Here is an 18045-nt window from a genome sequence, read left to right as displayed (position 1 = left end):
TTTTTTTTTCAATAACTCAATCTTCAAGCGTTGCAACTAGATGAAAAAATTAATTAGGTTTAATTTTAAACCAAGATCCAGAGCCGAAAACTTTTCTTCGACGTTCGATTTCTTGTATTAGTATATGGATAGATATATGATGATCTAAAAGAATAGCTTTGCAAATTACACCCTCTTTCCCTTTTAAGAAGACTGATTGTTTCAAGAACTTGCGCCTTCATTATTTCCCATGATTTTAATCGGCGGCCATGATGATATCTAATAATAATTTTCATGGATTGGGTATTATACGGCACAAAAACTTTTCAGCAAAAATTCGATCGAAATCTGGACTGTAAAAATTATTTCTTTATCTTCTTATTACATTTCTATAAATAGATATCTTAGCCATTGTTTAGAATATTGTAAACAATGCCAGGTATTTTGAAAATTTTATGAAACAATCTTCTTAACTATCTAATCAGCCTTTGTGATCTGTAAGTTCTAATCAGAATGGGATACATATATACATCTTGCCAGCCTTATGGATATATATTAATACAAGAAATCCAGTGCTCAGCGAAAATTCGTCTCATGGTATATCATACAATAATTGAAATTTTTATAAAAAAAACATTCCAACTTTCGAATATTGTGAATCAATTCTGTTATAATAAATATATTAAGCAATTTCAAAATTTAAAACTTTTAAATAAAAGCATGTATTTAATATTCATAAAAATTACGTAATTAATTAGCAAAATAAAAAAATATATAATCGATTAAGAATCAAATCTGAAAAAATAATTTTTATAAAACCAAAAACTACAAAATTATTTTAAAATTAAAATATTGAAGCGTAAACAACTTTGAAGAAAACTACTTGGACTACATATAATAATTTAGTTAGAAGAGCACTCCAATAATGAATTACAACAAATATAAGACAGACAGACATGCGTATTAAAATATATAAACAACTGTTAATGTAAACAAGTGGTCCGAAAAAAATTCGTCGTGCGATAAAAAAACGTCCAACACCATTAAAAGCAATTTAGGAACTAATTAAATTATAATATAATATGGAAGGACAATTTTATTAGGAATTTATTGGGATTTTTTTTTGTACTCATCGAATAAAATAAATTCATGCCAACTTTTACGTAAAAAAATAAAATCATCAACTCTCGTCAAAGATATAATTTTTGTTTAACTTTTCAAATATTTTGCAAAAAACTTAAATCGTATGCCCTTATTCTTATTTTACAAGTATTCCCAAAAATTTTTTTTTTAAATTCGCTCCAAATTTCTTAAAATTTTTCCCAAGTAAACCTCGCAGATTTAACAATATCATAGATTTTTCCCACCCAAAATCGTAACATTTTTTAATTTTCAAAGCTCCTAAAAATGTAAGAAGCTTGGGCATAAGACAAAAGTCATAATAATAATAACATATAAAAGAAAACTAATAAAAATTGAAAGCACGGAAAAACGTACAGCAAATCTACATTACAAAAAAAATTACAGTTATGAAAAACTGTAGGTGGGATGCAATACCACAATGATTTAGTGGCGGGCTCACCATGGCCTGTGTATCATATGAATCCTGACTGAGAGAAGGTAATGTGCGCATTATCTCCGAGGGGGTTAGCACTCTGATCTGCTGATCCGAAGTAATAATTGATGGAACAATATTTGAATTGGTATTTGTTAACGAATCATTTGAAGTGGATTGTGATAATTGTTTATTAGAGGGTGATAAGGATGCGTGTAAATGTGGATTATAATGAGGATTCACTGTAACATTTGGAGCTGGACCACTATGGGAAATAGAACCTAACGTGGCTGGATATTGATGATGTACAGTGAATTGTTGTGTTGTGATTTTTGAATGTGGAGAAATAATAGGGTTGCTGGTTGATGTGAGTGAGGAAGCCATAGTGACAGAACTAGTGGTAGCAGTAGACGTAGCAATTGTTAGTTGTTTTGAAGGAGCAGTGTTGCCGCCGTGCGACCAATTGCACACCTCAGTTGTTGTAGTAACCACAGATGCAGTAGATGATGCGGCTATTTTCATTGGTATGGACATAGTACTTGTTACAACCGTTGTATTTGTCTGCATAAGGCCTGGTGTACCACAGGATGTCGGTCTAACGCCAATTACTTGACCGATTACTTGATTTGTTGTTGCAGCAATAACAGCACCTTGATTTGTAGATACTTGACTTGTTGACGTAGTTGCAGATGAATTGTTGCCACTAGATGTAGCTGTGTCCTTGGTTATCTGCTGAATGGGACCATAGTGGCAAACACAAAGGTGAACACAACTTACAGTGATGTAGATTTACAGGTAGTTTATATTGATTTTGTTACATTACACAAATATCTAGCACGTGACGGGTACGTACACAAGCTCAAGCTAGCTAAATTAAAGTGGACTGGCTGGCAGAGGGGGGCAACTAGAGGATTGTGTGATAAGACACAAGTGTCGAGTGTGGTCCAAGCACACAGCGATGCATAAAAGGTTAGTCACACTATTGTTATACAGTATAATTCAAAAAATTTTGAAAATGAAATTATATTCTTGATTTTAAATTATTTAATTTAAAAAATAATTCATCAATCAATCAATATTTAATAATCATAGATCTATATGTCGAATATCAAATAGTCATCATAATCAGTCGAATATCGAATAATAATCATACTTATGTTAAAGATTTGACTATTTGACACTCTAAACATGTTCTCTATGATCCTAAATATTTATAAAATTGGAAATCTAAGTGCCACTCTTCACACATCACATTCTATGCTGTCTAATATAAGTCTAAAAGATCAAGCCTCATTTGCGCCTTAAATTGTTCGTCATCTATGAGTACGTAATCTCAACTAATTTTCCGAGAGGAAGTAAAAAGTACATACAAAACTTTCGTTTTCTTATATTGACTACTTTTTAAAGCTATGAATAATCAATCGTAAAAACATTAAAAGTGCAAATACTTAATTGTACTAAACTTAAGTTTCCTGTTTACGTAAATTTAAATTTTGTGTTTTTTCAAAAAATCAAACACGACAAACACATCATCGGACCCCGCTTGGTTTTTGTTTGTTGCCAAAATAAAAATTTTCACCTAAGGTACTCGTTTCTAGTCAATAGAATTAATTTACAAAACTAAATTTTTTAAAGGAGCTCTTTTAAGTCACCGAAAGTATGTTGCGTCAAATGAGACCTTATAAGAGCAATTCATGTATAATTCTTTAAAGAAATAGGTTAAACAAGTAAATCGAATGTGCACTTATCCTTATCAATCATATTAGCGATAATTCTAAAGTTATGACGCTTCAAATATTTATATTTGAAGAATATTATCTTATATTTTCTGTTAGTTGGATTACGAAATTGCAGAACAATATAATAAATTAAATTTACTTTTGTTTTGATTCGGCTAGCTTATTTTAAATTCTTTTTCTTTTTACAATATACAAATCAATCTAATTTTTTTTTCTCGTTTGTGACTTGACACTTAGATACATTAATGATTGTAGTATTTTTTATTTATTTATATATTATGATAATTGAATTATACTGCGTTAAAGGGAAGTATATAATTTTATAAAGAAAAATTAACACACTAAAATGGTATTAAAGATATATTAAAATATGTGTATACTATGTATTTTGTTTATCCGTATAGGATTCGATTGAAAATGTATCAATTATGTTCAATAAAAATGGCAAATTTTTATTAAAAAAATAATTCGAACCTGTTGTGCTTTCTTCATTCTGAATGCAGATCGATTGTCACGAGCTTGTTGTAAATAGGGAGCCTTTTTATCAGCACTCAATGCACGCCATTTCTTCAGTATTTGTTTATAACGATCTGCCCACACAGGAAAATCAGTTTTCCATTCAGGATGATTAATATTTGCGTATAAAACGGCCGATATTGTTGCAGCATTCCCTAATGCTTCATCAGCTTTCATTTTTTCGGTTGAACGTTGATTGTATGATGAAGTGGCAACAGCTGGTGTCGCTGTATTCACTTCATTGACTGTTTCTGACGTAATATCAGAAGGACCACCAATCCATGGACTTGGTGGTTCGGAGAAGGCAGGGCTAAACTGAGGACTGCTGATGAAAGAAATAAAATAAATGATTAATTTACTAGTTGTAAAAAATTTTTTTTTTAGTACTTGGTTAAAAAAAACAATTTACGACAAAAAAAATTTCATTCCCATAAAATACTGAATTTATATAGCCTTAAAGTCTAAACTAAATGGATAATATTACTAAAAATAAAAAAATAGGTATTGGTTATTAAATTATGAGTCATTTGTCATTGATATGAATCAAACAAAAGTTATCTTAGATGGCAGCACTATAATATTTAATTTAAAAAAATATGTGTACCACAGACTTATATTAAATATAGACCAATAATACACGTTCTCTGTGATACATTCGGTATTTTATTCTAGTCAGATTCTCGAATAAAATAATAAATTAGAATATAGGTAGATTATAACTTACTTGCTATACTCAGAATGATAGGGTGAAGGTGGTGGGAAGCTCATAGGCGAATTCATGTTGTTTTGACCGACCGATGGTAATTGTATTGGTGGTCGAACAATTGGAGGTTGAGAGACAATTTGTTGAGGTGCAATTGGTGGTGGAGGAGCTGCTTGCGGTGGAAATGCAGAACGCAATGGAAATGTTCCAATTGGATCTTGAGATTCTTGCGGTTCCTCTGTCAGTACACCTTTGAAAATTTCCTCAACATCTTTAGAATCCATATTCGGTAAATTAAAGTGTGAATTTAATATTTCTGACAAATCGTCTTTGTGAGTGGAAGATACGTTTGTTGTTTCTGGTAAAGGATTCGTTAAATCACTATCCGCTGGAATATTTGTATCTAGTGAGAAAAGTTAGTAAAAAAATTCATAAAATATTAATTATTGAAATATTTACTAAAAATTTACCTGGTAAATCCAAACTATCAGCAGTTTTTGAAAGATCATCTTCATTCATTATTGATTTAACTAAATCCGTATCTAATAAATCACCTGGTAATTCCAGAACGTCTTTTAATGCTTCAGTATCACTACCATCTTCTTCCTTAATTGGATCTTCTTTATCGATACTCATATCATTATCTTGTTTAGTCGAATCCGCTGCAGCGACTGTACATTCTGGTTCTTGTTTAGCTTTAATTGCTTCAATAGCTTTAATTTCATCTTGATTTAATTCAATAGTTTTATCATCCGTTACAAAGTTTTTATGATCATCTTCACTATCGCTGCTACTTTCTAATTCTTTTTCTTTGCTAGTATCCAATAATTCTCGACCAAAAAAGGCATCTTGTATGTAAGAAGGAAACGTTTCAATTAATTTACTTTTATTTTTTCGTCGAACTGGTTTCTTTCGAGGTTTTTCATTTTCTGGTGTAGTTCCACCAGCTGGTGTTGTCACACCACTGCTATCAGGAAGTGGAATCGATGGTACCGATTGTCCAGGTAATGTATCAATTTCATCATTATCAGCTGGTCGATTTATACGATTGCGTACAATAAACCCACCAATGCCTAATTTTTGTAAATTACGTTGACGTTTCTTTCGTAATACCATCATACCGTTTTCAGTAGTGTATACTGTAAATCCTTCTGGTGGAGTTCCATTTGTTTTTGGTATCCATGTCATGCCTTCTTTATAAATTTCAGTTGGTTCATCTTTTATATCAACCAATTCTAATTTTGCAGTATCATCCAATGAATTGTCTGAAAATAAATATTTTGCAATAAAAGCGGAATTTTGCAAATGGTTGATAATGAGGACTGGGTGGCATAATGATTGATGATGTATTATTAATAAGAAAAAATATAAAAAATGCGAAGCAAACAAATGTGCAATATTAATGTGTAATATTAATGTGCAATACCATTTTTTAAAAGAAACTTATTTAGTGATCAAAAAAAATTACTTAACAAAAAGTAACCATTTTTTTAATTTCATCTCTCACCATAGCATTTAAGCATTAAAATGCAAGGCCTTATGTAACATGATACTATTTTTAATAAACAAATATTTTTACAAAAACCTAAACTGAAATTAAGTCTTATTTTTAATTGGAGTGAAGTTAGAATTGCTCAATTTCTTCAGTTCCCTGAGTTTTAATATACGACTAAACGCTCAACATCCTTTTCATTTTCTCTTTCCGCAGATTTTTTTATTTTATTTTTTTCATTCAATTCAACGGTACGCCTATAGCCTTAATAAAACCAAAATTAATTTACAATTCATAAATATAGATACTAATTCATTGTACATATTCATACACAAGTTAATATTTTTAATAGGATAAAACGGATATTTTTGAAGAAAATAATAAAATTTATGAACTGTAATTAAACCTTCGTGGATTATTAAAAAAGGTTTTCTCCACTTGCATAATTATAGCTTCGCGACAGTACCGCCACATGAGGCGTTAACACAAACAACTCTTGAGAGCATTTAAAAAAATTATTAAATTATATGTATTTAATATCGCCAGAAATATTTCTATTCTGATAATTTTGAATCATTTTTTAAATTTTTTATCTTGGTTTTACATTTCCTATATAAAATCTTTTTACTCGGCATGTATTCCAATTATTATTGTTGAAATTGGTAAAATAAAATAACGTTTAGTTGAAAAACCAGTTAAAAAAAAAAAAAAAAAAAAAAAAATTCTAAATAGAAAGCATTCGAATATCGCGTTATAACTGATGTTTCTATCCTCGTTTCTTGGAGGAAACAACATTAAATTAAAGAGTAAATAAAGCAAATCTGATTCTATTTAAAAAAATAATACAATCGCTGTGAAACTAATAGCTTATGCATGCAACACGCAGTCTAGAGTTACGTAAGCTCAGTGCAATTTGAACTAAAACTGTTATTTAATTTCAATTTTGGTTTTTGATTTTGGCATTTTACTAAAAAAGTAAAATAATAATGAATATTTAAAATTTTTATTTATCAACACTTAAAAATAATTTGTTTATTTTATTCTTACTTTAAAATAATAAAATATAAAAAATAACAACTATGATTTGCATACAAATTATTCAAATCATATGGAAACGCAACCCAGCCCCCAAATTTCTTTAAAAAAATATTTTTAGTAGGTTAAGAACTATAATAGAATGTTTTAGAAATGGAAATGTTTGTTGGGATATGAGATACTGGTATCTTGATACTGAATTAACAATGAAATCATGAAACGATATGGTTAATGATATTAATTATTAGCGATATCGAATCATTTGTTTATGAGTTATTAGGTGGCTTCGTTTTTTAATTAAAAAGCAATCAGTTATTTTGTGAAATGATTTCACAGAGCGCAGCATTAGCCAACAAATATGTCGATAATTCATACCTAAACTTCCACCAGCAACAACTGATTCTATTGTAGCTCTGATACCAGCTTCTTTATCCATAACAACAATACCTTTTCGTCTTTTCTTTCGTTGTACTTGCTGTTCCGGTCCTAATGATCGTATCAACTGCATGCCAACTTCGCTTAAATATACTCCATCTACGTAATACTGCATTGGCCGAGGTGGTTTTGGTTCTTCAGGTGGTATTATTTTTGGTGATGGTGGTTGAGGCTTTGGTACCGGTGGAGGAGGTATCAAATGTGGCGGTGGCTCATCTCGTGGTCGACATAACACACAACTGTATCCTTCATCAGCACACCTTTCCGCATCTTGTTCAGTTTTTATTGAATCACATTTACAATGAAGCCATCGTTCGCATTGCATACATTTAATAATTAATTCATTTTCATTATATAAATCTGAACAATTTGGACAGGTGTGCAATGAATGACACGGACCGCATTCAGTGAAATTACTCATCCATGAACAATTAAAACCAGGATCACTAGCTCCACAAGTTTGACAAAGCGCACACCATTTACATTTCCAATTTCCATGCGGTACAAATTCCAATGGAGGATCCATGCAATATGTATGATATGAAATGTCACAATCATCGCATAAAATTAAGAGAGATTCGTCATTACGATTTCCACAACCCTCGCACACTGTGCAATCCAAACAACGCCATCCTTTCTCTAAAATTACTTTTGTTACTTTAACATTAACACAGTACGGGTGATAACATTGCCCGCACTGTGCACAAGCGATTAAACAACCTTCTTGATCTGTACCAAGTGCTCCACACATAACACAAATATCCTGTGTTAGTACAAATCGATCTTTCGCTGAACATAGGACTAATCGATTTTCAACACCTGGTTCTTCATCATCTTTCTTTGTCGAATCAGCACTAGGTTTTTCTAAACATACTCCACCACCAAAAAAATTACGAATTTTTCCTTTTGGTCCACGTTTTCTTCCAAAATCATTTGTTTTTCTTTTTTGATAGCCAAATTTACTAGGTAAATGTTTACCCATGCCTTTAGGGCGTGATACCGAAAAACCCATACGCTTTTTAGCTAGAATTTTGCTAGATAAAAACGGTTTACCTTTGCCAAAACCTAAAATACGAAATGAAGAATCTTCAGATCCCGCCCGTTCTACGACCATATTATCCGTATCATGATCATAAGGATCATCACCAAAATTTAGTGATTCTTGCGATGCAGATAAATTCGATTCAGAATCATCAAAACCTGTAAATATAATGAATTGAGTAAGAATCTCAAAAATATAATATTTAAGACTACACATACTATTCTTTCTTTTTAAATAAGCCATGCGGCTATTCAATTGAACCTCTTTACAAGCTGTACAAACATACTCATACTCGGGATTTGCTTCTTTTCTTTTCTGATAAACAGTCGAATCAGCGTCACCATCACAAGTTCCATGCACGAATCTACAATCAAATAAGAACCATGTAAATTATTTCAATTTTATATCAATATAGAGCCTCGGTTAAAAGGAAGGAAACTTGTGCTTTAAGCGAGGTCTTACGTTGCGTTTGAGGACATAACAACTTGTTATTGTGAATTTAACAAATGAAATCGTTGGATAAAATCATTGCTTATGGTAATTAAAATACTGAAAACATAAAAATCCTTGTTATTGCTAGATATTTCCAAGATTTTGATTTCTGTAATTTGCACAATAATTCGCAAACAATCAATCATATTTTCTGATAATAGAAATTATGTTAAAAAAATTTTTAATTCCTATATAAAATAAAAAATTATATAAAAATGATAAATACTTGTGACATGAACTGCATTGAACCATTTCTCGATAAGCTGCAGCCCGATATGCTCGATGACACAACGGACAAGAAAATCCTTTGTTTCTTTGTTGATAACAGGAATCACAAACTGTATAATGTGCGTGCCAACGAGACGATAACCCAGCTCCTGGTGTTCTAGAACCACAGTCCGTACATACTCTACAACACTATAATAAAAGAAATCGTTGATCGCAGTTCTACAAAACTTATAAGGACTAAAAAAACTTACTTTGCATTTCCATCCATATTTGGGAATACTGGTAACGATTGGTCGAAGGCACTGAGGGTGATAAACTTTATCACAAAGTTCGCATGACATTAGTTTTGATTCATCACCAGGTTGTCGACAAATTTGACAATTTCTACAATCACGACATTGCCATCCAGCCCTTACACCTATCATGCAAATTGTATTATATTTTATTCCAGACAAAATAGCACAGAGTATCAGTATGATATGAAAAATTTAACTAAAACATGGATATAGCCATCCGCCATATGTATGAACCTTGAGGTAAATTAATTTTTTAATTTTCTAAAATCGATTCGAAATTATTTTTGGAATTTCAAACTTGCAGCAAACCAATTGAATATGTTATAAAAAAATTTCTGTTTATTTTAAGTATCGTCCTTGGCTTTTCCTTCTATTTCGTAATTCTTTTTAATTATTCTACTTAATGTGTCATTTTTAAAACTGCAAAAATTATTCTCATTTTACTAATTTTCATCCTCGGAAAGTGAAATGGCCTACCAACCCATATTTTTGTTATACTTAGCATATTACAGAGCTTCTCTACTAAACATTTACTTACCAGGTAATTGAGCTAAGCCAACACAAGTGCCGTGATGGTGTCGCCCACAAGATGAGCACATTACTAAATTAGCTACATCACCTAATGCGTAGCACGTCATGCACGTAATATCTTCCGAAGCTGTAATTGTAAAATAAATGATAGATAATTATATTTTTATTTTAGAATAACAGGGTGTCCCAATCTTGATGTTTTTGAAATTTTTCGCGTATTTCTATCTAGATAAATGATTCAGTCAATCTAGACGAAAAAAAGGCCGGACCTGGAAAAAATTTCAATGGTGGATCTGAGGTTATAGATCGTTAGGGGGGCATGTAAATAACTTAAAAAAAAATTAAGAGGATTTTTCGTTCCGCTGTTTTTGAGAAAATCCAAAAAAATTTTGGAATTCTTCTCGGAATCTATTTTTCTCGGAATCTATTGGTTTAAGGGAAAAGTTTTTCAAATAAAAAATGTAGAGGACATTGTCAGCTACATTTTATGTCATTGAAGCAACGTCATACGAGTTAAATTACAAAAAGTAGGTGGCGCTAAAGTATCAAAAAAAGTGTTTTTCATGATTTTCATTAAGAAAAAATGATTTTTTGCAAAAGTGTAAATGAGAAAGTTGTTTGACTCAAAATTAGCTTCAACTTTTATTCCAACAATTTTTTTGTAAAACTTACCGTTTTTGAAATACAGCTTGCTGAAGAGTACACATCGGACATTTTATGCCGTGCTGTGTTTGAGATTGTTGTAGAATATAAAATTGAATTGATTGTTCGAAAATACTTTCAACTGCAGTAAATTTGCAAAAAAATTGTTGGAATAAAAGTTGAAGCTAATTTTGAGTCAAACAACTTTCTTATTTACACTTTTACAAAAAAATCATTTTTTCTTAATGAAAATCATGAAAAACACTTTTTTTGATACTTCAATGACATAAAATGTAGCTGACAATGTCCTCTACATTTTTTATTTGAAAAACTTTTCCCTTAAACCAATAGATTCCGAGAAGAATTCCAAAATTTTTTTGGATTTTCTCAAAAACAGCGGAACGAAAAATTCTCTTAATTTTTTTTTAAGTTATTTACATGCCCCCCTAACGATCTATAACCTCAGATCCACCATTGAAATTTTTTTCCAGTCAAAATGCCAGATTTACTGTACCAAAATGAAAGTATTACATGGATAATAAACCACAATTTTATAATAAACATTAAATGTTGTGGAAAACATTAATATTACACAAAAATTATCCCCACTTTGAACGAAATCTTCTATCCGCGCCTGTATAAACTCGGGCGTATATGATATTAATTATAGAGGACGGGCTCTATTGCGCTTGCGCCCATCATCGGAAAAAAAGGAATGCGATTTTAATTGTTTGAGTTTTATTTTTTCGTTTTTTGATATCCTGACTATATTGAATATTTTCTTACCTTGTAATGGAACTTGACCCAGATGTTGATTACAAAATAAGGTATAACTCTGTATATCTTGAAAAGCACCAGATGCAGCCGCGCATGGAAAATGGAAAAACTTTGTACATGATGTGACACGACATGGCATACTTGCACCAAAATGATTACAACTGGCACATTTTCTAGAAATACTTTGTAATATTACTGGTCCTACATTTTCTAATCCTGAATCCTCACAGCGTGTTACACCCGACGACCAAATTGCACAAGAGTTATGAACATAAAAATCTAACGAATCGAACAGGGTTGAAACATCTGGTTCCTCTGGATGTCCAATGATTGTTAATTCATCAATATATTCTATGTTTGTTAAGGACGGATTTCGGCATTTATTTAAACTTTTTTGTCTTCTACAAGTAACTGCCGCCGCAGCAGACACAGCACGAGGACTTTTATCGCCATTATTTTCACCACGTTCTGCGTTCTCACCATTTACAGAATCATGAGTTAAGGAATTTGGTGAACGTGTTGGTTTAAATCCATCAGGACAAGTCAATCTTATTAATTCACCTTGTCCTAATTGACTACGTTCGCCTAAATTACAAAAGGCACAAACTTTTCCTGGCCTGGAAAACACAAATCGTAATTACATTCAATGATCAATAATACTTATTTTGATAAAAATTTAAAACATCTCGCAAAAGCCTAGCAAATTCGTAAAATACTTTTTGTCATTCTCTGTCAGACAAATATTTCAGAAAATAAAAATATTCCTGTAATTTTTCTTGTTGCCGAAATCAATCTTAGTGCTACCATATTTTCTGATTTTTTTGTAAAATTGAAAGGATGTTTTGAATAGTATTCGGGCATTACGATTGTTGAATTAATAATTGCATTTTTATTCTCTTGTTTATAAGCAACGGTTAGAAATATTGATTGTAGATAAAACTTGTTATTGGTGTTCTTATTAAAATGATCTAATTAGTTCAATTCTTTTTTATCTAACCTTCCGCCCTCGTCAGTAAATATATTGATGTGTAGATAACACAAAGATTTATCGTACTGAAATTTTGTAAATTTTTACTATTCTATACTTTGCAACTAACTTAAATTCGGGGATAAGCAAAAATTGTCACAAATCCTTAGTTATTATAGCTTATATGATATAATAATTACATCATAAATGCGTAATTATAGCATATATTTTATGGAGTCGTGAGTAAGATTGATCTTGCTAAGGTAATTATACCTTAATTTATGCATATCAATGTAGGACATTTTAACAATTAACTACGTTTCTTATAGTTTATTCATCAATTTTAGTTTAAAAATAGTACCCCAAAGTATTATCATTTTCTTACATCATTCTAACACCGTTTTTCCGTCACATATCACATGTTTCATTGAATTAAGTAAATTCGAATTACTTAAGAATTAGAATTTAAACCGTTTTAGAAATCAGCTTATTCTCTCCTTTTATTACATTGTAATGAATTTGAAATTAGGAGAAATCATACCATTGTTCAGGAAAATAAGGTTCTTCAGGTGCTAACATTTGCTTCGAATCTCCAATTGGGATTAAAGCTCCTGTTTCTGGATCTAATGTACACCCTTCTCCACTAGGAGACTGTGGCACTGACGATGTATCCACAGAGTCCGATCGTTTGATAGAACTTCTCGCGGATGAAGTTTTCCATCGTTTTATTTTTAAACTAATCGATGAACCCGAGGTCGTCTTTGCACCCCTATAAGATTTATCTTTTCTAGGACGCCCACGACCTCGTCGAATATCTAAAGGTTTGCCACTATACTGGTTCCATTGACTCCATTCAGGTGATACCGCTTGCTGGAATGGTGAAGGTTCAGAATCCTCCATAAGTTCATCATCCTCGGAGGTATCACCTTCATCGATAATGTAATCATCATCGATATCAACTCCGGATGTTTCTTCATCCATTTTTTTAAAAATATTTCGTCAAAATTTAACACTACGATATCATATTAACAGAACACTTAAGTATAAACGAAACTTTATAATTAATTAAATAACTATTCAAATACAAGTTTAAAACAACTACATTTTAAATAAAATAAAAACAGTTTTTTATTCATTAAATTATTTATATAGATATTATTTAATAGCACTTAAGTAAGTTTTCCTTCCAGGAGTCTCGTTTGCCAGCGCCATTATGTCAGAGAGTGATTATCTTGAATTTGTAGGGCGGTTTTCTAATAAATTTATAAAAATATAATTTATTTAACTTAAATTGTATTGTAAATTATATTGATAATATTATAGAAATTTGTACACATATTTTATTTGTAAATATTTAACACATGTTAATACACAAAACTTTGTTAAACATAATAATATGTCAATTAGATTTACAACGGGAAATGAACTGAGTTGTTTTACAGCGCATACAATCATAAATGGATGGATGGCCCCTCTGGTGGTCGATCGCATTTCAAATCTATCGATATAGTTGGTTTCTTTTTAACTTTAAACATGCTTTAAACACTTGTGACATAGAGAAAAAATTTTTATTTTATTACGCTACATTACGCTTCTATACAATAATTAATTAAAAACTGTACATATTATGCCGTATTATAAACCTTTTAAATTTGTCGTTTTGTATATTTACTTTTTTTTTTTAAATACAAAAAATATTTTCCAAAAATTGAAGCTTTTCAAGATTATTTTTTTATACCAATTTAATTAGAATTTGTTAGAATTATAATTAATTGCATATTATTATTTGAAAATTCGGTCGAAGGATTTGAAGACGATTTAAACATATTTTAAAACATAATCTTCAGACACTTAAAATAAAATTTCCAAATTATAGTTTCCAAAGTATTTTTTTCCGAAATCAAGTAAAATGAAGAATATAAATTAAAAATATCAAAGTATTAACAAAATACCTACGCGAATAACTTTACATAAGTAACCCGCTGTATTTTTAAAATTACATGACTATCTGAGCGTGCGCATATATATTAAATAATGTACAAAGAGTTGTTTGTATCGAGCCGAGTTTGATATCATCCAATACCACCAACATAAAGACAAAATAGATGATAAAGTAGTACGCGTCATTTATACAGAGACCAATATTCGATTAAAAAAGTGACTGGTTAAAAGTCAGAAAACTTATTTATCAAACGCATTCTTATCATAATGAAAACATATAGCCGAAAAAAACAAGGTGATTCCACTGATGTCATTATACATTTAAATGAGTTGTGTCGACTGTGTTTAGCAAAAGAGGACGAATTAGTGCCAATATTTAATGATGATGATCCAATCCCACTTACTCTCCGAATTATGGCTTGTGTGTCGTTGGTGGTAATTATTACAATTTATATTTAAAATAAGTATTATTAGATTGAATGTATTAACGACTGTCGACAAGGAAGGAACCACCTATTTTCATTTCAATTTTTGTATTAGAAAACTATTTTATCTATTTTAAAAATATTTCCTTGAAATGCATTTAAAATTTATCCAACTAATAAGCCTTATTAATTTAATAAAGTTGGTGACTTAATTTTTGTAATATTCAAGATGTTTTATTATGCTTAGGTCTTCGAAGGTGATGGTTTACCCAACATGATTTGCCACCCTTGCCGATATCAACTGGATAAATCATATGCATTTAAAAAAAAGTGCGAAAATTCTGATATAAAATTACGGCGACATATAAAATCAATTCAAGAGAAAGGTGGTAGTATTGAAGATGCTACAGATATTACAGAAGATGTACCAAATACAGAAAAGGAATTCGAAGAAGGTGATAAACTAAAAACAGAAACACCAAACAATGATACAACTATGGATACTGAAATTCCAATAAGTTCAGAACAAGATTTTGTTGGAGCTCGTGTTGCGTATATTGATCCTGAATCTGATATAAGAGAGGAAAATATGGATCCGGAAAATATAACATTATCATTGGAGACTGATGAAATAAATAAAGATGCGTGTACTTTAAAAAATTTGCCCTTAAAATGTGAAGTTGAAGAAGATCCAGAAGAACTTTTAGAAGAGAAAGATGGTAAATCTGATTCAACGATGTTTTTGGTATCCGACGATCAACCTGATGAACAACAGTTTATTGTTACGGACAGCTATAATATTGATCAAAACTATTTACCTGCCATTGCAGATGCAGTTAAAGCAACATTAGCTCAACAACCTGGTATTGATATTTCTGGGCAAATTCAAATGAAAGTTGATAATGTTCCAGGAAAGCCCACACAAATTCAAGTTACCACCGCAGACGGTTCAGTTATTATCATGGAGTTATTAACGGAAGAAGAGCATCAAGGAGACGATGGGGAAGATGAAGAATTAAAAGTTTTTCAATGTCCCAATTGCCCTAAAGCCTTTTCACGACGAATACAATTACGCAGGCATTCATCTGTGCATATGGAACAACGTGGATTTAGTTGTGGTATTTGTGAAAAATGGTTCCCTACAAGATCGGCGCTCATTCGCCACGAGAGAATTCATACAGGCGAGAGACCATTCAAATGTGAAATGTGCCCAAAAAGTTTCGCTCAAAAAGAAATTTTGTATCGTCACTTAATGATACATACTGGACAAAAACCATTTAATTGCCCACAGTGTGGCAAAGGCTTTACTCAACGAGAACCATTACGAGTTCATATGAGGTCGCATACAACACCTAGCCCAGCTGATATTCAGTTACATAGGTGTACACTATGCCCCAAAATGTTTTGTCATGCATCTGGATTAAGTAGGCATTTAGTAACACATACAGGGAAAACTTTTAAATGTCGAGATTGTGATAAAGCATTTACTGACAAATCTTCTTTGCGAAGACATCATAAAATCTCAAATCACCAGCCATAGACATAGAACTTTACAGTAATTCTGTAGTTATAAAAAGTTGACTAGTACCAACCCATCTCATTTGGTTTAAATAAATTTTGTATATTTAGCTCCCCTACACATTAAAAAGTATATAACTGGTGCTAAATTTACAGAGATACGACCGCGCTGTTTTAAGTTGAAAAAGACCAATTATACGAACTACTGAATCCATGGCAGGGCGATCAGTGAAGGCAATAAACAATAAATAATGCGTATTATAATAAAATATAATCAATTTTCAAATGTTTGAATTAATTTGTATAATATATGTATAAAATTATAAAAAATAGTATTTTTTGAATGTAAATAATAAACAAGTGAAAATTAACAATTGACTGAGTTAATTGTTGAAATACCCTGTATAGACAGTGTTGAATACCAATTTTTTCGAAAGTATTTTTTAGAAATTGTTTCAAAAAGCTCACTAGTTGAAGCTACCTATACATTTTCAATTCTCTATCTTTTATTGGATAAAATGCCTAGTTATACCTAATTGGCACCGTCAAAGTAAAACAAAGATTTTTACGAAAAAATATTTCTAACAAAATTTATTTATTTTTGTGTAAGACCTACGTTGCTTATTTACGGACTCGAAACTCACTTTTTAAGTCTTGGGTATGCCTTAAATATTTGAGCTCGATATCTATTTTCGTTTTGAGTTATCGTGCTGATATACAGAAAATAATTAAAGCTATCTAGTTATCTACCACAATTGAATATATTGAGGCATGAGAGTGTTTGTGGAAATGTTCCCAACATTCAAAAGACATCATGATTAAAGGTTTTTAATTGATACATAAACAAGTCGGCATATAAGTTATTTTCCGAAACCACTGATCTATATTATATATAAATAAAATTTTATGTATGTTATTAGTAAATTTTCAAAATACGAATGCAATAATAGGGTATTATGTTGTTATCTAATATCGCCTAAAAAACATATATGTGGTGCGAAGGTTGTTCTTTCCCAACAATCAAAGACATAGTAATAGTAGACTGCGCGATTCGATATTTTCTGCGTTGAAAAGTTGTTCCAACTTTAGAAAAAAATAGCTGACCTGAGGAAGAGCTATAATCTATCTACTATCTATATTAGAGATAATTATATCGTAAATATCTTTGTATCTCTTTCTAATATTGGGACATGAATTTCATGGAATGCGCACTCTGTATAAATAATATCTTTGCTTATTACCCATTCTATACGTATATACATAGCTATACAACTACAATGACTACAACTTAATGTTTACTGCTTACTGTAGTGTACACTACTATAATCAACTAAATTTTTTACCACTTACTGCGGTGTACACTGTTACAACCAAATATAATATAATTAATACACACATACAGCCCTTCATAAAAAACAAAACTCTAAATGTAATGTTTAATTAAAAAATTTCAGGAATCTAAACGGTGAATAATTTAATTTTTAATGATTCTTAATATAATATTCTTCCAATTATTAGTTTGTTGTCAAAGCGGTAACTTTCATTTACTGGAAAAAATTAAAATTTTCACATACTTCTCCGATGCTACGTGTGTAAAAAATGTAATTTTTAATTGCAATTATCTCATGTTAGGCACGTTAAATGATCTTTATATTTTAACAGCATGTGTATTATACTGTATGGCCGTTAACTAAAAAGTACTCATAAGTACTACTTAAACATTATTACGGAA

The 18045-nt window shown here is 30.8% G+C and overlaps 2 protein-coding genes across 6 annotated transcripts in view; one reads left to right on the top strand and one right to left on the bottom strand.

The window, feature by feature from the left end:
- Nucleotides 1-13479, bottom strand: part of LOC123305719 (histone-lysine N-methyltransferase 2C-like) — a 34752-nt gene extending 21273 nt beyond the window's left edge. For 2 of the 5 annotated variants that reach the window (XM_044887514.1, XM_044887515.1), the window contains exons 1-10: nt 12971-13479; nt 11472-12079; nt 10051-10170; nt 9468-9634; nt 9215-9405; nt 7395-8860; nt 4963-5757; nt 4514-4895; nt 3748-4114; nt 2006-2266 (exon numbers count right to left, since the gene is read on the bottom strand). In XM_044887514.1, the coding sequence (XP_044743449.1) occupies nt 2006-2266; nt 3748-4114; nt 4514-4895; nt 4963-5757; nt 7395-8860; nt 9215-9405; nt 9468-9634; nt 10051-10170; nt 11472-12079; nt 12971-13410 (4797 nt within the window). In that variant the 5' untranslated portion in view covers nt 13411-13479. The remainder of the gene's footprint in view (nt 1-2005; nt 2267-3747; nt 4115-4513; nt 4896-4962; nt 5758-7394; nt 8861-9214; nt 9406-9467; nt 9635-10050; nt 10171-11471; nt 12080-12970) is intronic. The other 3 variants (XM_044887516.1, XM_044887517.1, XM_044887518.1) reach the window with 3 other exon arrangements.
- Nucleotides 13480-14529: 1050 nt separating this feature from the next.
- Nucleotides 14530-16574, top strand: LOC123304506 (zinc finger protein 184). Its single transcript, XM_044886364.1, has 2 exons — nt 14530-14805; nt 15043-16574. The coding sequence occupies exons 1-2, from the start codon at nt 14638-14640 to the stop codon at nt 16333-16335; spliced, it is 1461 nt and encodes a 486-aa protein (XP_044742299.1). The 5' UTR covers nt 14530-14637; the 3' UTR covers nt 16336-16574.
- The last annotated feature ends 1471 nt before the right edge of the window (nt 16575-18045 follow it).

The sequence above is a fragment of the Chrysoperla carnea genome, chromosome 1, assembly GCF_905475395.1.
Source record: "Chrysoperla carnea chromosome 1, inChrCarn1.1, whole genome shotgun sequence".
Lineage (NCBI taxonomy): Eukaryota > Metazoa > Arthropoda > Insecta > Neuroptera > Chrysopidae > Chrysoperla > Chrysoperla carnea.
The sequence above is the reverse complement of the archived record's forward strand: the minus strand, read 5'-3'. Positions and strand labels throughout refer to the sequence as shown.